Raw genomic sequence first — 21087 nt, 5'->3', positions numbered from 1 at the left:
GAAGCTTAATGCACACCATGATGACCTTAATAACATAATTAGAGGTGATTTACGCATCTCTGTTTTCCATGTCACTTTGAATAGACTTCAAATAGAATTTCAAATAGAATTAGACAACGAGCTGTCCATATTAGCACTGTGGTGAACTGTGAATGTAGTTTGTCTGTCGTTGGTTCGGTGATAGTTTACTCTTGTTTGTGTTGTAAGTATGGATGCAAGTATAGATGCAAGTAGGTGTGCAAGTGTAGCAGATGAAACTGGTTTGGACAAGTTTATTTGTGCTATTGGTCAGCAGTTGGTGCGATTAGGAGTTTTTTTATGTGTTATGTGGGCGACAAAGACAACAAAAGAGCACTTAAGCGTTAACAAGAGTGTATGTGTGTGTGTGTGTGTGTGTGTGTGTGTGTGTGTGTGTGTGTGTGTGTGTGTGTGTGTGTGTGTGTGTGTGTGTGTGTGTGTGTGTGTGTGTGTGTGTGTGTGGCTTATTCCTCTGTGTTCTGAATAGCTTCTGCTGTTTGGAGTTGCAAACGAGAGTCTGCCCGGTGACAAGACAGACAGCTTTGAGGAACTCTGCTCCAATAAGAGACCTGTGTTCTGATCACATGACCATGGTACTGGCCAACCAGGGGCTGTGTTGTGATCATGTGATTGGGTTTGGGGCGGGATTTAAAGGCTGAAAACAAAGCTAATGAAGGCATGAGGGGTGCCAGCTGGCAGGAGGAGGCAGATCAGAGGAAGAGGAGGAAAGAACGGAAAGAACAAGACGTTAAAGGAGAAGGGGAGAAGGAGGAGAAGAAGGCTCTAGCCAGGTCTGGTTTAGTCCTAAAGGCCCCCACATTCCCACCTCACATACAGTGAGGACAACCCCCCCACCCCCACACACACACACACACACACACACACACACACACACACACACAACCCGAACACCCCCCAGACAGACCATAAAGCAGAAGCAGCTAGTACAACTGGACATGCAACAGGTGTTGTGTTACACTGAAAAGCAAGAAACCATTAAGAGCTGCCCTCAGAGCCATAGGAGACAAATAAACCCTGTCACAGCACAGCTGCCTCAGAGCCGTAGGAAACAACTAGAAACCATGAGAGCTGCCTTCACAGCCATAGAGAACAAGAAACCATCAGAGCTGCCTTCAAGGCCATAGGAAACATCTAGAAACCATGAGAGCTGCCTTCACAGCCATAGAGAACAAGAAACCATCAGAGCTGCCTTCAAGGCCATAGGAAACATCTAGAAACCATCAGAGCTGCCTTCACAGCCATAGAGAACAAGAAACCATCAGAGCTGCCTTCAAGGCCATAGGAAACATCTAGAAACCATGAGAGCTGCCTTCACAGCCATAGAGAACAAGAAACCATCAGAGCTGCCTTCAAGGCCATAGGAAACATCTAGAAACCATGAGAGCTGCACTCACAGCCAGTGTTGGGCAAGTTACCTCAAAAGAGTTATTTATCACTTACTTGTACTGTCATTTCAAAGTAATTAGTTGCATTACAATATTACTGTCTTTGAATTTTAAGGCATTAAACTACTTTTAGATTACTTTTGCATTACTTTCACCCAGTGGCGGCGCCAGGGTGTTGCTTGCTGTAGCTATAGCAACACCAAGATTTGGCTTAGCGACACCAAAGCAACAGTTGGCTAGATGTTCTGCTTTTTTGTGTGATACAAAAATAAAAATGAGTGATACAATGTTACAACAAATTAAATTTAAGATCTGGGGTAATTTTATTTATGTTTGAATATGATGATATTTCGCTAACATCTCGCTCACGCCAGTGCCAGCACCGCCACTCGCGAGATTACAAACGAGTGTAACGTTGCCTAGCGACAGTTAGAATAACAGCCTACCGGAGTTTCCAGTTAAAAAATAAAAGGACACAAATTACAAAGGAGAAGTTTCTCGTAAGGTACAAGGTGGTGCCGACGGCAGATAGTAAAAACGTGGACCCTAACAGTGAGGAATCTGAGGATCAAAGAAACGATTTGGATTTTTTGGAAGGAGAAGAACATTCTAGTCTACCGCTGTCTCCCGCCAAGCCATCCTGTCAGCAGTAACTGGACGAAGCCGACGAACATGCTAGCACTTCTACCAAAGAGCCTGCTGCCTTGAGTCCCATCCCGTATTACAAGTATTGTCGTGCCAATGCAGTTACCCCCGATAGAAATGCGGGAGCGCGCATGCATCCAGTGCAGGTGGAAGGACAGATCTATATATTAGACTCATTCAGTCGGTACAGTGCTCAAGCTCAAGCTCGAAAACTTGAGCATCGGCAGTAGCAAGATAAAAAAGATATCCTCTGTCGACGAGATGTGTTTGATGTCTATGTTTGATGTCTTTGATGTCAGATGATATACTCAAAGATTACTCTGGGTAGGAAACACTGATGTTTCCTTTGCAGGGCCCAACTGATATTACTTTTTTGCCACTGACTCAATACCAGTTTCAGGATAAAAGTCGGTCGGGTTTCCAAAGAGGGCATTCAGACTGGCACTACCATAAGGTTCCCCCACGCACTGATATCATGTGACCCCCAGACAGGAAACTGCTCAGGGGTTATGGGTCAGGGTCTGGGACTTCCGCCACCAAAGGTCAAAGTTCCCTTGGGGTCGAGGGGCGTTCTGGGTGAACCCAGGGGAACTTTGACCTATTGGAGGAAGGGGGGCACTAAGGTGTCACTTTAGTGAGAGACTGAGGAAGTTTCTTTACTATCAAGAAATGTTGGTGCCATGGCAAGCTAGTCCAGGACTACCAGCAAAGTGATACTAAAGGGAAAGACTGGGAACAAGACACGACCTGATCCAGAACCACAGAGGTTACTCTGCCCAAATCAAACATGTGAATGTTTTATTTCAGTTTTACAAACAACAATGTTGGCTCCTCCCCCCTCCTGCTGCCTTTTGGCTAACACCCCTATATGGGCACACACACACACACACACACACACACACACACACACACACACACACACACACACACACACACACACACACACACACACACACACACACACACACACACACACACACACACACACACACACACACACACACACAGCCAAACTAAAGAGGCTCAGACAAGCATAACCACTGGTATTAAGGAGGGATGGGGGGGGGGGTTGTCTCGGAGGGGTTCTGTGCTAGCTTAGCTCTGCTCAGCTAGTCCAGGTCTGGTCTGGTCTGATTAGAATACAGGATTAACCATTCACCAGATGGACTTGATATTACCTCATAACATCTGTAGAATGACTGGCTGTGTCTGAAAACATCTAATCCATACTACATTTTGCTTAATTCAAGCATATTCTGTGCATACATTCATAAAGCTTTATTCAGGGAATAATGTTAGACTTAATTTCCCTACAAATGTACTAAACCCTACAAACACCCCCCTATCTGCCCCTTATTGACACGCATCCGGAATGTCCCTTTAGAATAAACGCATCAGATAAATGACTGAGTAGTAGCAGTAGCAGTAGCAGTAGTAGTAGTAGTAGTAGCAGTAGTAGTAGTAGTAATAGTAGTAGTAGCAGTAGTAGTAGTGGTAGTAGTAGTAGCAGTAGTAGTATCAGTAGTAGTAGTAGTAGTATCAGTAGTAGTAGTAGTAGTAGTAGTAGCAGTAGTAGTAGTAGTAGTAGTAGCAGTAGTAGTAGTAGTAGTAGTAGAAGCAGTGCATCTCTGGTCTCTATGAAGGACAACAAAAGTATACCGAGAGAGGAGCCACCAACTAAGTGGGGTCAGGGTTCACATGTCAGCCAAACACAACACACATGATCTCGCCATGGGGCAAGGCTTGAAGAAGCCTTGTGGAGCGGAGACTGCTGGTAATGCACCTGGACGATCCCCGCAGTACCATAGACTTATCATACACTGTTCCTCTGATGCATATGTTCCAAGGAACACCTACTGTACGTCTATACGTCTTCTTCTTTAAACGTCAATGGGCCATACAGGCGGCCATCTTGGAATTGAGCAGAGACATTGTGTCTTCTGGTTCCTTTCAGACAGGAGGAGGTCAGAGAGGAGGAGGAGGAAAGCTCCAGGAGGAGCTACACAGACTCAGCACACCATCACTAAAAATTAATGGATGGGGGAGGAGGCAGATACGAAGAGACAAGGCCACAAAGAGACAAGGCTAGAGGAAGATCTAGCAGAGAGACTAACATGATTAGAGACAGCTTCATGGTAGTGGTGGAGTCATGAGTAGCGTATGCTGGGTACGTGTGTGTGCGTGTGTGTGTGTGTGTGTGTGTGTGTGTGTGTGTGTGTGTGTGTGTGTGTGTGTGTGTGTGTGTGTGTGTGTGTGTGTGTGTGTGTGTGTGTGTGTGTGTGTGTGTGTGATCACAGTCTATGTTTGTTCAATATGTGTGTACTAATAGACATCTCGATAATATGCTACATGCTGATTCATCCTCTTTAAATGACTAAGTATTGTTCATCGCTCTCCTTTCCCTCTCCATCTACCAAGGTGGAGCTGGAGTGATGTTACCCAGTAGGAGAGTGAGTAATACCCTCCCTCATTACACAGTGAGGATCGGTCCATCCAAGAGGAACCAGTCCTGTTTAGGATGGAGGCTACACCTCCAGTTTCATGCTACACCTAGCACACTGCTAGCATGCTGGACTTCAAGCTACCCCCCTATGCTATACCTCAAGCATGTGCCACCTAGCATGCAACACCTTTTGCTATAGCAGCTGATGTAGCCCGCTACTTCTATAGCATGCTATGAAAACAATGTTCTATGATGAAGCAAAGCAGAAGTAACTTTGATTTAAATATGGTTGGGAGTTTTCCTCTCAGCAGAAAGAGGAACAACATTTGTTCTGGTTAGTTAGAATAATCAGTATATCTTCAATCAAATATAATAACCAAATATAAAAATGAAGGCCAATACCTGAATTAATACATGCACGTTTTACCTTAAGTACCGATTTATACTGAGCAAAACCCTGACCTGTTACATGATAACCTGAAGGTATATAATATCAGACAGAGTCAAGGTAAAGGGGAACCAGTCTAGTGGAATTGACATGAGGACGTTACCTGAGAATCTAGATCATGAGTGAAGGCTCGACAAGGCTACACTGCTGTGAACCATGTTGACTATGCATCTCATAGGAATAATGCTACCAGTTGTTGGCTATTCTGTACTTCTTGTATACCTACTTCCTGTGTTTAAAAGGACAGACATTCCCGTTTGAATGACCGGAATTTTGAGCCAATTTCTGGTGAGGATTGCATAATGGACATGTGCACTCTGCCCCTTTCTGAATGTAAGTTTAGCCTTTAGCCTATATATATCTATATATATATATTAGAGCTGTCAGTTAAACGCGTTATTAACGGCGTTAACGCAAACCATATTTAACGGCGTTAAAAAAATTATCGCGCGATTAACGCAATTATTTTATGAAAAAGAAATGTTTTTTTTTTTTTTTTTTACAAACAAAGAAGCAGTAGCCTGACTGCTATGTTCAAATGACATTTGTTCAAAGCAGTCGTTTAATTATAACTATAGGCTCTTTTTTGTATCGTCCTGTATATGCCAATGTTGTTATCAATAAAAAATCATTTGCACAAGGCAAGCCGATACACTTCACCATGTTGATAAGAGAATTAAAATGAGAAGAATTATGGGACAAAAAAATCAAGGGATATTTAGCATAGAAAAAGAATTTGCGATTAATCGCGATTAATGTGAGTTAACTATGACATTAATGCGATTAATCACGATTAAATATTTTAATCGCTTGACAGCTCTAATATATATATATATATATATATATATATAACAAAGAGAAAACATGACTGATGTTGGATTGGGTTCGTTAGACCTGATGTATTACAAATTATAACACAAATGGTGAAGTGTTTAGGGTAGAAAATAAATATTGTGTCTAAACCTCCTATCTTATAGCAACAAAACGGTAGAATTGGCTATGAACTCAGATATTCTGTATCAGTAGACAATACATATAGCCAGGAGCGTCGCTAGCAATTGAAAACATTCGGGGCTGTAGCCCAGAAGTTAGAGTCATTTTAAAAGGGGGTTCGGGGGTTTCTCCCCCGGGAAAATTAGAAAATCGGGCTGATGAAATATGCAATTGTAACGTAGTTTGAGAAGGAAAGGAAAGACCAATCGTCATGTCTGACTGTGTGTGTGTGTGTGTGTGTGTGTGTGTGTGTGTGTGTGTGTGTGTGTGTGTGTGTGTGTGTGTGTGTGTGTGTGTGTGTGTGTGTGTGTGTGTGTGTGTGTGTGTGTGTGTGTGTGTGTGTGTGTGTGTTTTAGCATGCATGCAGGCGTAATTTGAACCTACGGTTACTAATATTCATACTGGTTTAAATAATACATTTGATAGTATTTCTATCAAATGTTTATATTTGTATATATTTGTATTGTATTGAATTGTTTAATCAAATTTAAGTGTTTAAAGCAGGTTTCAAAAACCTGTCTTGTCACGCTCAATGAAGGAGTGCAATGAATGAACGAGCATGAAAGTTCGCGAATGTTCAAGAACCTTCCTACGTCATTCGACGTGATCGCCCGTTGCCAGGCAACAGACGACGCGATCGTCTGTTGCTGGAATTTGTCAACAACTGATGACGTAGGCCGGTACAATTTTCGCCCCTGGTACAATTTTAACGTGACACAACCACAAAGAAGTTTACTCTACGGGGCTATTTTCATCATTATTATTATTTATTTTATTTATTTTCACGGCACAGCGATCCGGGGCTATAGCCTCAAATGCCCAGGTCTAACGACGCGCCTGCATATAGCACAGTACAGTAATACACACTATTCGTTTATACAATTCTTTAAGTTAAAACCATCAAATGATGTCTTGCATTAAAATGATGCCGTTCAGGAGAGGGGGGCAGTCTGTTTGTGGGGTCAGGGGTATTTGGGCAGCTGGAGGGTCAAGGTTGTGGGCGGAGTCTATGTCAAGGTTCAGGGATGTGGGAGGGTGTGATATAGCTCCAGGGATGGGGGCGGAATCAGATTGACGTTTACATGCGGAGGGATCGGCTGTATCAGTGGATGGAATGATGTGAATGATTTGATTGGCCCGTTGGTTTGGGTGCCAAGCTGAAACACAGAGCGTGCTCAGAAGGCTAGTAGCTAATTAAGGCCCAGCTCTTGTTTTTAATATGGTTAAACCATTTGCTCAGAGAGGAGAAGGGTTGAGATGCTGACTCGGGTCTTCTACTCCTCTTATCCAACATGTCCTGCAGATTATGGCTTGGCTTTTTCAAGCATAGTTTTCACTAAAGGGCCAGAGAAACTGAAACCCACTTTAACTGCTATGACCTGTGACCTTTATATAAGTGCTTGGTTGTTGGACTTCAATATGTGTAAATACTCTTTTACACTGTGTGTGTGTGTGTGTGTGTGTGTGTGTGTGTGTGTGTGTGTGTGTGTGTGTGTGTGTGTTTATTCAAGAGTTTAAGTCTTCATTAAAATGAACTGACAATGAGTGTGCGAACGTAAATATGAACCTTTGACCTACAAGCCCAAATATTGTAGTAGGATAATTATAACGGCCAAAGTGGAATAACAGGGAGAAAAACGAGAAATAAGAGGATTCAACGAAAGATGTCGTGAGGGCCATTGATTAGATGATGAAGTTCATTCGCGAAGATTACAGTGGAAACAATTGAATACATTACATCATTAGGCTAAGTATGACTTCACAGTAACTGTATTGAAAGAAACTCATGTAATTTTTGAATGAGGAAAAGTCAAAGCCTCACACTGAACGTTTAATTAGAACAGGAAAATGGATCCTGATTAGATCATGGTAAATTTACCATGATTAACGGGCATGTTTTTCTAATGTAGTTGGATAGGAAAAACGTTCTTAAAGAGAGTGGTTGTCATTGCTACATACCCTGACTACACTATCTTTATCACAAAACAAACATTGGTGAATCTTGTGCTGTGCGTGCGTGTGGTGTGTGCGTGTATGTATGTGTGTGTGTGTGTGGGGGGGGGGGGGCGTGAGTGTGTGTGTGTGTGTGTGTGTGTGTGTGTGTGTGTGTGTGTGTGTGTGTGTGCGCGTGTGACATCTCAAGTGACAGAGCAGCCATGTGAATGGATGGCCGTAGATCTGGGGGGGGGGGGGGGGGGGTCATGGCAGGCTACCATTGGTTAGATCTCTCGTCAGCACTATATATAGCGACGAGTAGGACCGGTACAGAAGGATCGGGCCAGGAGAAGATCAGCAGCTCTGTGCATAATGTCTCACACACATACACAAATACTCATCACTACGGCATGACCCTGCTCATTCATCTCAGCCCCCTCCCATCATTGAGATTATAGTGAATTTTGGACAACAGCACATAAAACTATTCAAGGCAGAGAAGTACGACCGACCGACCACTTTCTGTCTTTCCTCCTTATCGCAGTGGGGTCGAGCTGTCAACCCTCCAACCATCCCTCCCGACCAAATCGGGCTAGCCTCTTCTCAGATCAACCCATCCCTGAAGGTCCGCAGGTGTACACACCCGTGGCCACGAAACCAAAGACTGAGTCACGGATCACATGCCTGACATCCCAAATCTACGGTCGGGGCCAAGGTCCAAGCTGGGCCAAGGACAACCGTTGGGTTAAGATTATGTTCATCATAACCTGTTCTTTTTACATATGCAGTTTGAAAACCACAAAATAGGACTCTCAAAGATTCCCCATTGAAAGGAGAGAAGGTATCCTGAGAACCGGTCGAGGAACAAGCCCGGGCAAGGCTACTCAATCATCCACCCTCTTCTCCGCCTCCCCCTTCTTGGGTTCTACTCTATACTCCCTCCTTGCTCACTCCCTCCTCTCCCTTATATCCTCTCACCTCCTCAGTTATCCTTTCCATCCTCTCTGTCCTCCTCTCCCCATCCTATCTGCTACAAATAGCAGCATGTCCAAAAGATGTAGGATTTCGGGTCCAGAACTAGGCCAGCGCGGCCGACCGATGGACGCAAAAACGGCCCCGTTATTTCCGAGGTGTGTCCGCCACATCTACCTGACAAATGACTAAATCCCGGGCCTAGCGCAGGCCTATAACATGAATGCGCAGAGTCCTCTACTCGATGCTGCATGCAGCTGGAGAAGTCGGTCGGTGTATGTATCAATTGTGATCGATCGGGATATTACAAACGCATTGCTAACGTGGAAATAGAAATGATGTTGGGCTAAACATCCTGGGCGGGGTGGGGTGGTGGAGCGGATCCCGGCCAGTTGAAAGCCGGCAGATTATCCCGACAGAGGAAAGCTATAATTGTCATCTCAGATCGGGAGGGGAAAGACATGTCTGTGCTGCAGATTCGTGCTTCTTTCCCGACGCTATTGGGCTTTGAACCAGGAATGCTACACGAAGAGGAGGGAGGGGAGCCAACCAACCTTGTAGACTTGTCCATAGGTCCCATTGCCGACCACCTCCACCAGCTCGAAGATCCCAGCAGGGTCCTGAACACAACACACAAATACACCGTTTAACCATACTGGGTTTCATTTTAATGGGAGCTAATAAATGGGATGGATTTAGGGTAGGGTTGATACTACTGGAACTACCGCATGCCAGTAGGCTCTATACATATGGACCAATACCACATTAACATCATATAATGCACAAATACTGTGCATTTACTATTTTTCTGCACATTGATCCAAGCAGAGGGGGGAAAAAAGCAAGAAACGGGATCAGAGAAAAACACTCACCCGGAGAGATGCGAGGTCTATTTCCACAAGACTTTTAGCAGGAGATTCGTTCGCCATTTTCAAAGCTAAATAGAAATCGCAGCGTCTCTATCGCTTCCTTCAAACTGATTTTAGAGCTACAGAACACAACACATCGTCGGGAGGTTTCTCCGTAATCCCCAACTGGTGGTTTCAGCCCCGATGCACGTTTTCTTGGTCCCCGACGCCGAGCACAAGACGCGGCTACTCCATACCCGTGAACCGCTACTGTTACCAACCAGTGTCTCTCTACCTCTCTCTCTCTCTCTCTCTCTCGCTCCCTCGCTCATCCCCGCCCTCTCCCACTGCTCTGGGTCAGAGAGAGGGAGAGAGGGAGGGATAGAGAGGCACCAGAGACAAGGGGAGATGTTTGTATTTAATCCCTTGGTAGTTTGTTTATATTTTTATATTATAGTTATATTTTACTAGATATTTAACCTTCATTATTATTTACTATGTGTTTGTTTTTGCAACGTGAATGCGTATAACTTAATGTCATATAGCAGGAAGGGGTGTGGGTACAAGGCCTGGGAAGGGATGTTGTTAGTGAAACAGTAGATAACGGCTCTTCAGCTTTATACTTTGTATCAGTGTATAAAACATTGCATCACCAAGAAGGGGACTATCATTTATTGACATTACACGATGCTTATAGCAATGATTACGCACAGCACCAGTTCTACATTGTTGACATATTACTGGATGAGACTAGTTGAGACAGATCAAGGGGTCAGACAGTCATTAAGGATCTTTAAGTGAATACAGAGGGGTCACGAATGAGCGTGTTAGGCTAAGGCAAATACTACAGAGAGAGGACATTAAGGAGCAGGTTAGACAGTGAATAGAGAGAGGTAATTGAGGAGTTATAATCCAGTTCATCCAGGGAACATGTAATGAGATGTTCAGGCGTGGTCATAAGTATATGCCAGTGTCCTTCTGCATTTCTATTTCTCTCGCTCTTTCTGTCTGTTGACCAAGAAAAATTCATCCCTGGACGAACTCCATGCCCTCCGTTTCTCTGTAACAGCATAATGCAACAACGCCACCTAGTGGCCAACACTTGCCGTTCCATTCAGCGGAAATCAACACAACTACATCGATGTCACTATGCAGGCCACATGTGTATTACATGGGTCTCTTAATGTGTAGTTTCCTGTCATATTTTGAGTATTGTGGAGCAGATAGGGAGAAGCAGAGCCCAAGTGTAAATGAGTTTTATTTCATATGCAATTAAAAAAATGAAGTACAACATCTCCCTTTACAAATATACAGGGGGAACGCATCTTAACCCCACCTCAGTGCTCACAACAGCCATCGTTAACACCTAAATGGGCAGGGACAGAGCAGAGACAGACAGAGGTGGAGACAGAGGGACAGAGCAGAGACAGACAGAGGTGGAGACAGAGGGACAGAGACAGAGAGAGACAGAGGTGGAGACAGAGGGACAGAGCAGAGACAGACAGAGGTGGAGACCGAGCAGAGACCGAGATAGAGGGACTGACTGATGTAGAGACGGCGAAAACGAGTGAAAGTACATCCCTAGATAAAACTTCACAATGGCCTCCGACATACATTGACGGACAGCAATTCATAACAGGACAACACGAGAGACACTCAGAGTAAGACAGAGATGTGAAGCAGTCCAATCCTCAGACCGTCATCTCCAGCGCAACCTAACAATCTTCCTAAAAATCTAAAAAACAAATTTGCCATGAGAAAACCAAACAGTGCCTTATTTAATTCTGTCCTGTATTGGGACTCTAATTAGGTTTTAGTGCTTTCCTACCCTCTCGGTCGTTGAAAGCATAAACTAATACATTCAATCTGGAAATTCTCAAAATGGTTGTACATCAGATTGTATATTTTAGAGGTAGATAGGTATAGGGTATGTTTTTATTTTCCTTAACCTTTTGAGTATATTGTATGACTCAAACACTTCAAACCAAACTTTTGCTGAGTCAAAGGTTGGGGCACACCTCATTGGTGGGGGAGCGGCGCACCACAGGCCGCTAAAGTCGGTCCCCTTTAGTTTAGCCAACCACTACGTTGCTTCTGCCCAATCATGTGATGGAATCACCATCAGCTAACGGTCATTTTTCTTTCCTAAATACAGACCTAAACTGGCAGTGATGGTGACAAAACACGGCTCCTCAAAGGGCCAGGGCTGAGGTGATCAAGCGAGATGAGCAACAGATCAGATCAGAGACGGATGGACGGAGGAGTAGCAGATGACAGACCAAACACTTTGCGTCATGGTCCTTCAGGCGCTGACTGGAGTACTTCAGAGTTCAGAAACAATCGTACATGTTCTGATGCTGCAGTACGCGGTCAGAAGGCAAATCTCTTGGGGCAGATTGAGGGCCCCCAGGGGCCAGAGAGGGCAGGAGAGGAAGGGGCGTCCTGGGGTAAGGTCCCGACATCCTCCAGGCCCTCACCGGGGCTTCTTCCTCGTGACGAAAACAAGGACCCGGCGAATGGCAACCAGCCGGTCCTTGAGGGAGGTCATGGCCAGGATGGTGAGCTGAGCCCGGCTCTCCAGAGGGAGAACCGCCAGGAGCCACCAGTACCAGGCGGGGCCGCTGGGTGAAGCCTGCCCAAACAAAGAACCACTCCGTTACACTTGGGCTACGCTGTAGAACCACACAACTATGACGTGTGTGCAGAAGTAAATGGTTTTTAAGCCGTTTTACTGAATAAATTGCTTAGTCAATAGTTCCACATGGCACTACAGTCGGCCATACCCCATGGCTAGGGAGTGAGTGAGTGAGTGAGTGAGTGAGTGAGTGAGTGAGTGAGTGAGTGAGTGAGTGAGTGAGTGAGTGAGTGAGTGAGTGAGTGAGTGAGTGAGTGAGTGAGTGAGCGAGCGAGCACCTGGGGCTCGGGGTCCTTGGTGGGCAGGTGTCCGAAGTGGCTGACGATCTGGTTCTTCATGGCGTCTCGGAGGGAGGTGAACCAGCTGTTAGCCTGCTCATACACAGAGTCATGCAGCTTCAGCAGCTCCAGCAGCTCCTCCCCCTCCTCCTGATTGGACAGAAAACAAGAGATTCTTAAATCTGATGCGGGACCAGTATATCTTCATATTTAACAGAGATGAAGTATTATCAAACATTTAAGACACATTTTGCGCGGGAAATGTCTTTGCATGTGTTTTCGTGCATGTGTGCGTGCACGTGTGTGTGATAACACAGCCTACGCCAATAGCCTAGCCCACTCAGGTTAGCAACATAGCCTTGCAACACATATCCTCAGTGCCTCGCCAAGCCAATAGCCTAGTCCACCCGGCCTGACCACATGAATTACCTTCTTGTCCGCCAGGTACTCGATCTTCGCTGTGTTGTAGCCGTCTCGTTGGCCGTGGCTCAGCACCTTGAACCGCGACACACCGATGGTGTCCACCACCGAACGACCGTCGGGAAAGAACTTCACGTCACGCACCTGCAACACAAACGCCCTTAGTTCACGCAGGCAGTGCATAGTAACACCTGTAATTCACTGACTCAACTGTCGTTCATACCGTGATGATGCCAATACTGAAGCTTACGCAAAAACTAATGCTGATGAATCTAGATGGCAACGCTCACATCACTGAAGCTAAAGCAGCCTCGCTTCACACACAGAGAGGGCTTGACCCCCTGACCTCACAGCAACTGACCTCGAGCATGCAGCCGTAGTCGGCAAACCCCTTGAGGTCGTCGGCGATGCACATGCCGAACTGCTTGGTGCCGGTCTCCATGGAGCGGCGGATCATGAGGCGGTAGCGCGGCTCGAACACGTGCAGCGGACAGGGGATGGTGGGGAAGGCCATGGTGCACACGAAGATGGGCACCTCCTGGTTCAGACTGGACCACAGAGGAGGAAAGTGAGCCACAGCTGAACAACAAGCGACAGATAAACACTTGGCTACGGACTAATCATGTGGCTACAGTTAGCTACAGCTTAACACTGTGTTACAGCTTAACCTCTAGCTACAGCTAAAAACGACGGCTAAAGAACTTGGCAACGGATAAACATGTAGGCACATATGGAAGAAAAAAATAAATAAATTGTATATATATATATATATATATATAATTTATTTATTTTTTATCCTTAGCCTTCATTCACGTATTCAAATTTAAAGGAATTTTTACTTTGAAAGTTCCTTAATTTCCTCCTCGTGGATCTTCTTCCTCTCTGCCAGCTCGTCTCCAAGGTAACGCTGTAGCACTTCCTCCATGAGCAGGGTCTTGTTGTACCCCCGAGTCGCCAGATACTTCAAAAACAAGTAAAAATGCATAAATTAGGTATTGATTCCGCTATAGAGAGAAGAGGTATGGACGGAGAGTAAAAAAAGAGGCGCAAGAAGAGAGAAGAAAAAAGGAAGGAAAGAGGACCACCCTACACAGAATAAGAGAGATTATGGGAGAAAGAGAGGAGAGGGAAGGGAGGGAGGATATGATCAGAGCAGTGTAGGGCAGGCGGTGGGCTCCTCACCTCAGCCAGGTTCTCCTTACAGAGCGGACAGTTGGGGTTGTGGTCCAGGCAGCGCTCGAGACACTTCAGACAGAAGGTGTGGCCGCAGGGCGTCGCCACCGGCTCATAGAACAGCCTGCAGGAGGACACGGGAGAGGGGGTGACGGCGGCTGTTTGTTACTGGGTGTTTTACTAAAGCACAATATATAGCTGCGGTGCTGCGCCGTTCACAAAGTGGGGCCCTGGCATTTGTCACCCGAGAGTTGCTGTGGACACGTTAAAACTAGCAGTTCACGCACGGCGAGTTTGCATTAGGTGTACGTGTTAATGCATTAGTGAGTTAGTGAGTGAGTGAGTGAGTGAGGTGTGTGAAAGTGAATGTGAGTGAGTGTTATGTGTATAGGGTGTGTGGGTTAGTGAGCTTGTAAGCGCGTGTGTGCTTGTGCGCGTGTTTACCTCATGCAGAGAGAACACTCCATGTCAACACTGTCTAGCAGCTCGCTTGGAACCGTTCTCCCGCAGTTCTTCCCGGCTGTCGGGCTCTGTGAGCTGCACCCCGCTTCTGGAAATAGACCACAAGACACACTGGGGTCAGTCCCACCGCACACTAAACTGGAACACAGCCCTTCTCTAGCCAATGACCTCATTTACTAGAGAAGGTAAGAGGTTCGGTTCACCACATAGCCCAATAGGTAGAGATGGCTAAGGGGTCTCCATGTAGGCCACTGGGTCGAATGAGGTACGGGTTAGAGGTTCTATTGTCTGTGCTGCGAGACGTTGGTACATGTACCTGCTCTGGAGATCTTGGAGCGTGGGCAGAAGGAGATTGAAGTTCCCTCTCCACTGTACCTCCTTTTCAGGCCACCAGGAGGTGCTGGTAGGGCTGCCAGGACACTTAGCAGGCTCTTACTGCTGCCCTCCTTCCTATCCCCTCCTCTGCCTCCTCCCCCAGGGCCGTCTCCTCCGGGAGAGAGAGAAAGGGGGCTGGGGGAGGTGTAGCCGGCCGGAGGAGCCTTCGACGCGCTGAGCTCCGACTCCTGGAGGGAGGAGAAAGAGGGTTCATCCAAATTAGGGTGTGTGCCGGCGTGTGTGTATTTGCATTGTATGTGTTGTTGTATGCATGCCTGTCCTCATGTGGAGAGCATACTAAATTCTCTCTCTGAGAAAGATTGGTTAGGTACTTCTAGAGGTACCCTAAATGCTGTAATCATCCAAAAGAATCCTAGCTGCAAATGTGTGGATGTGGGTTAGCGCACTGATCTTTGATGAGCGGCTGGCTCTGTGGATGTGCGTGCTCACCGTAGAAGACCAGCCAAGTCTGGGGGTGAAAGTGCTGAGGGAGCTGAAGAGGGCAGGGGGTTTGATTAGCCGTGAGGTGCCCCCCCCCTGCAGTGGGTGGAGGGGGGTGGGCCGATCATCCCTCTCGAACACAGAGGAGAAGAGTTCGCTCAGCACCTGCACGCACAAAGACACACACACACAAGAAACACAGCGAGGTCATGCAGGGTTTACAACGTGAAACGCTCCTTGCAGAAACACAACATCACCAATTCTAACCACGTCCTTGTTACCATGGAGATGAATACCTTATTAACTCATATTTCTCTCAATGAAGCTAGTTGTCATAGCGACCTAGGAGGAGCCATACAGAGGACAAGGACTAGAATATCAGCACTTAAAGGCTAATTTAAGTGCTCCAAGTTTAAATAGAAAGGAGGTGGGTCACTCATCCTCTGACGTTACTCCAGGAAGGACCAATTAGAAGGCCCGCCTTAGCACACATTATTTAGCAACACTGCTGCCATGGAAACATGGGGTCCTAATGATTCCAGACCTCTTATGTGTGTGTAGGTTTATGTTTTATGGTTCAATAAAAAATGAAAAATAAACATTTGTGCAAATTTGTGTGTATGCTGGTGTGCACAAATGCCTCCCTTCTAACCATATATCAGTGTCACACATCTCCTGTGTTTGCATCAACATTCTCTTGCATTACAACAGTGGGCAATAGGGGCGTTGGGTGAGAGATATTCCACCCAGTGACCCAGCTTTACCTGCCATTTTAAAGCTTAAACTCAGTTTAAGCAGTCAGTTAGAGATAAAGATCTACATCCATCTTTCGGAAAGAATATTTCTGCGTTGATTAGCAGTCTTATAATATGTACGTAAAACATCTAACCTAAAGCCAAGCTGTTACATTGCTAAGGCCTAAAAAATAATTTTGTTTGGTTCCGGTTTCCGACCGACCCTGTCAATTTATTTTATGAGTTTTATAAAAAAAAATAAAAAAAATAAAAAAATAAAAAATAATTATGTAATTACGTTTTGGTACAGCACCTCTATAATTACGTTTTGGTACAGCACCTCTTCATTCTGTACAAGGATGAGCAAATTTTCTCGTTTTTAAATGAAAACAACCTACCTATCATTCGCTGCCGCTGGAAAAAATAAAATAAAAAAATAAAATAAATTCCCTACCTACCCATGACCTCAACTGACAACCAACAGGAACCAAACTTTTTTTTTTTTTTAGGCCTAAGAAGTTACGTTATTCAATTGATAAAAATCAAACGACCAATAAAATACCACCGTACCGTCTGCGCCTCCAGCTTGATTTTGGTACAATTGGGTTTGAGCGCGACGCACAGGAAGTACTCCTGCAACGCCTCATCCTTACGCCCCGCCTGGGTGAGGGCTGAAGCCATCAGATGGTGGGCCTGGGAAGAGGGGGAAACAATTAACCACCTGCTTTGGCAATAAGAGGCGTCTTGACCCAGACCCTGATCACACAGAAAATATGTATACCTTGCTACTATGACTACTTTATTAACTATAATATTATTTCCTCATTTAAACAGATCTGCAACAGTATTATAATCTAGGTTATTTCCAAGGTGCCAGCAAGGGGACAACTAAAAACTACTCTTTTGTTTTGTGCTAGGAACTAACTCGGCCTTGACCTTTAACAGACCACATGATGAGGCCACTGCTGGGAATGTGGTGCTAATGGGACCAAGGTGGTCCAGACTAGGTCTCGGGTCAAAGTAGATCAGGGCCTAGGCTAGGTCTGAGCAGTCTAGGGGGTTACCTTGGGTGAGAGCGGTTTGCTCCGGCAAAGGCTGGTGGAGTCCTGGACAGCCAGGCTATAGTTGCTCATCTCCATGTGCAACTTCGCCCGCTGCATCCGCAGACTGCCTGAGGAGGGCGCTGTTGAGAACGGAGAAAGACAATGTTGATCAGTTCATGTCGGTATTATAAGTGGATACACAGCCCAACGGCTTCTGTGATGGAAGTCCGACAACACCACTCTGCTCTTCAAAAGTTCCTGAGGGAAATCTTCTGGGTTCGTTTCACATTCAATGGCTCCGATAGAAACAACTAGATCATTGTGTTCAAGTATCGCATACTGATGCCTGGGAGTCAGGACCCTCAACCCACGACAAGGTAGACTGTCGCCAGTTGCACGTATAGGTTTTCTGCGTCACTTTACACAGGCAGCATGAGCTATGCTAGAAAACGCTTTACTCTTCATTCAGTGATTAGGACTCGGGGACCCCTACCCTAAACGATCCCTACCAGGAGGGAGTACAGCCTGAATTATACAGCCCTGTAAGTGGTACAGCCCGACCTCGTCAGATAAAAACCGCAAAACAGTTCTGGGTTCCAGCCCTGATGTCATCAGCCCAACTTGCTTGTCTCCCTCCCTTAATCTCATTACCTTGAAGTGATACGTCTTACCTACCAGTGCCTCCTCCTTACTGTCAAACCCCTAATGACCCATCTGCCTTCATTGTGTCCAATCCCTACCTGCTCCTTGTTGACATGGCTCTGCACATGCTCCACCGTGACCCTTGGAATTTGTATGTGTCTACGTTGATTTTAACTTGTACATTTACTGGGGCCTTTGTATGCAGTGAGGTCTTGCATGGAGTGTACACGTGAGAACAAACCTCCACCACCCATGGCTGGCCTCGTCTTATATCATTCTCAACGCCGTGTGCAATCTCTCCGCATGACATGGGTAGTCAGCAGAAAGAGACCAACACCAAACAGGTTGAATAACTGTGGTTGCTGACACAACCGTCCCCTATTGCGTAGTTTGGTGATTTGAACATTATAAGGTGTTCCTGTCAGTCGTTATAAAATACTTTGTGCTTCTGTGCTGGTTAGGTAATGAGAGAGACAGGCTTCATAACGGCTGACCTGTGTTTTCATAGGGGGACAGATGCCACCTGTCGTCGAATCTCGGAATGAAGAACACAAAATCTAGGTCAACCTGGCAAAACTCCATTCTCGACTATTGAAAACAAGTAACAGTAATAATATCCACAATGTGTTCTTACCAAGCGCGACTGCTTTGTTGAAGTGATGAAGTGCGTCCGTGTACTTGAGTTTCTTCCACAAACCCTGCGCCTCTACCCAGTGTTTCCTGGCCCCACTCTCCGCCTCGAACCACTTCTCCAGCAGGCCACTGAGAACCACGTTGATCCTCCGACCCCCATCGGCGTCGTTTTTATCCAGTTTACGCTTGCAATGTATGCAGTCTTTCACGTCCACCAGGCAAAGTCTACAGAAAGTGTGGCCGCAGTCCAGGGTGGCGGGCTCGTGCAGCAGACACCGGCACAGGTGACAGGAGAACATGCCAAGGGGTTCCTCTTCAAACCCCTCAGCGTCTCTCTCGGCCCCGTCCGCGGCCCCGTTACCTGTTGTTTTCACTTGACAAGCAGTATTCCCATTCCCACTACTGATATTCAACTCCTTCTCGCGCAGAGTCCGGGCTATGCTTTCCACCAGCAATCGCAGCTCGTCCGGGCGCAGCTTCTCCAGGTTTGCCGCCGTGCAATAAGAGTCTAGCGCTTCGGAGACGCGCCCGGCCCGGGCCAGGGAGTCGGCCTTCCGCAGACAGAGGCCCCGGTCGGGCTGCTGGAGGTCAGCGAGCTGGGAGCTGTAGATCTCCACGGCAAGGCTGAAGTCCCCGGCCCGGTTGGCCACTTCGGCCACCTCCAGCATCTCCGGGCATATCCCCGAGGCTTGGGGGTTGGAGAGCGGGTGGACAAACAGTTCTCCATGAAGGGGTTGGCTTTCTGTCGCCATCTTCTGCAAATTACTAAAAGTTATAGTTAAGGAGCGATATGGCAAAGCGAGCAAACATCCTCACGCGGTAAATAAAACATACTTCGCAGTGGTCAGTTCTCTTCAAGGACACGGGCGTCGGTTATGTTCCGCAGATAGGTGGAGAGAAGTTTGGCCTCATTCCGGGTAACATTTTTTAAAGACCGATTTCAATGTGCGGCTTCTGCTTATAGCCCCTCTATACAGTCCACTATTTTGAAAGAAGAGCAGTGATTATGTATTCCTCTCGATCGAAGACTAGAGTATCCAAAGCTTCGACAACAAAGTGGGAGGGCGGAATTAATTGAAGGTGACCAGACGTCCCGGTTTTGAGTTGCGTGTCCCGACTCACGACAAAAGCCTGTTGGGGAGCTAAAATATCCCGGTTTCCACCAACCTATGAAATGTCTCCTGTGGTCAGCGATTACATAGCCAAAGTGGTCTTATTATAGCCCGATCATTAACATGTTCGACGTGTTAATGATCGTCCTCATCAGTGAGGGCATACGAAACAGGGATGGTCTCACAGTGAAAAGCTGATAGAAAGCCAGCGGATGAGTTGGGCGGAGATATTCGTGAATTTCAGAAGCAGGGAGATTCCGTACAAAAATATGTCTAATATGTCAGTTTTCCTTGCGTCAACCTGGCAAAGAGTAACCTTCGTTCCCACCTTAAAGGCGTTGTTTGTTACACGAGCCAATTTTTTGGAAACCTGTCGGCAATTCCATAGCAGTCTGCCAGCAAACAAATCAATTTTGGAGCAAATTCACTCCTCAAGCAAATAAGTGTAGGCTAATTTGAAGAGCGTTTCGTCTCTTGAGATTTATCTGCTTGATATTCTGTAATCGATTCAACTGGGAAGGCTACATGACTTTGAGGCGGTGGAATTGTCTTGAGGTAGTTTCCTTGTATCTGTGCTTGGGTTTAACCTAGATTCACGACATAAGCCACTCGTTATCGTCATTGCAGATATTTCCAATAATTTACGCAAACTCTGACTCCAAACAGGACCAGGATGAGAAATTCTGGATTCACAATCGATCCAAATACATCCTCTTTCTTCATGACGAGATGCGAAGAAGCTAGGAGTTCCGATGGCACTTTCCAATACAAACAGCGAGGCTAACCCTAATAGCGTCAGCCGCTCCTATTCCTTCTTATCCAAAGTCCTTATTTCAGGAGGATTCACACAAACCTTATGATCTGTCGCACTCACTCGCCCTCGCGCATATCACTGTACTGTATACACATGGATACCGCGGTGGTAACATTGAAAAATGAACAATAACTCCAAGGACCTCAATGTTGTGCTAGCCGACCAGCCTTCCAGTCGCTCGGACCGAGACAACAGCAAATCCAGAGAAACACACAATCCGTCAGGTGACGCGTGAACGGTGCCCCCGATTGGTCCGCTATGTGGCTCACTTATATAATCAGTATGATTGTGTAACTTCTCATCGCAAACGACGATGAACAGTGAAGAGACTCACTGCATAAAAGCCAATTCACACGTTTTGCTCCGTCCTCGTGTGAATTTACCTGGATTATAGATGCTACAAATAAAATAATTGTTTTGTTTTCATTTGCCCGGTTTAATCAGCGATGTGATGTCAATTTAGTGGCACACCTCGTCCGATAGGGGTGCTGATGGATGAACGGTTTTATGTAACGTTTTATATAAGCAGGCTGATAACTTGATTTTGTGTTACGTGAGCAGCCGTCCTCGACGTCATCTGTAATGTAAACACATACATGTTCGCTATTTCAATGGTT

General features: G+C 46.1%; 2 protein-coding genes and 1 long non-coding RNA gene across 3 annotated transcripts in view; 1 reads left to right on the top strand and 2 right to left on the bottom strand.

Moving 5' to 3' along the window:
• LOC132449050 (mitogen-activated protein kinase kinase kinase kinase 4-like) overlaps positions 1–10043 on the bottom strand; it is a 37624-nt gene extending 27581 nt beyond the window's left edge. Inside the window, 2 exon segments of the mRNA XM_060040632.1 lie at positions 9415–9480; positions 9733–10043. Coding sequence (XP_059896615.1) covers positions 9415–9480; positions 9733–9789 — 123 coding nt within the window. The 5' untranslated portion in view covers positions 9790–10043.
• An 895-nt stretch (positions 10044–10938) lies between these two features.
• LOC132449066 (uncharacterized) lies at positions 10939–11977 on the top strand. Its single transcript, XR_009523502.1, has 3 exons — positions 10939–11109; positions 11145–11180; positions 11216–11977. It is a non-coding gene; the product is annotated as an uncharacterized LOC132449066 (long non-coding RNA).
• On the bottom strand, positions 11562–20685 carry lonrf2 (LON peptidase N-terminal domain and ring finger 2). Its single transcript, XM_060040638.1, has 12 exons — positions 18546–20685; positions 17291–17409; positions 16797–16919; positions 15502–15657; positions 14993–15239; positions 14659–14764; positions 14224–14338; positions 13881–14002; positions 13403–13589; positions 13051–13185; positions 12622–12771; positions 11562–12340 (listed from the first exon to the last, which is right to left on the bottom strand). Exons 1-12 carry the CDS (start codon positions 19294–19296, stop codon positions 12182–12184), a joined length of 2370 nt encoding a protein of 789 aa, XP_059896621.1. The 5' UTR covers positions 19297–20685; the 3' UTR covers positions 11562–12181.
• Positions 20686–21087: the final 402 nt, after the last annotated feature.

This window comes from Gadus macrocephalus, chromosome 20 (genome assembly GCF_031168955.1).
Source record: "Gadus macrocephalus chromosome 20, ASM3116895v1".
Taxonomy (NCBI): domain Eukaryota; kingdom Metazoa; phylum Chordata; class Actinopteri; order Gadiformes; family Gadidae; genus Gadus; species Gadus macrocephalus.
Note: the sequence above shows the minus strand (reverse complement) of the source record. Positions and strands in the feature narration are given on the sequence as shown.

Excerpts from the sequence above, each read along its gene's own strand:
- lonrf2 (XM_060040638.1), bottom strand. The coding sequence starts at position 19,296 with ATGGCGACAGAAAGCCAACCCCTTCATGGAGAACTGTTTGTCCACCCG. Across the intron at positions 17,410-18,545 it reads CAACAAAGCAGTCGCGCTTG|CGCCCTCCTCAGGCAGTCTG; the intron begins GTAAGAACACAT and ends CGTTCTCAACAG. Across the intron at positions 14,339-14,658 it reads GAGTGTTCTCTCTGCATGAG|GCTGTTCTATGAGCCGGTGG; the intron begins GTAAACACGCGC and ends GTCCTCCTGCAG.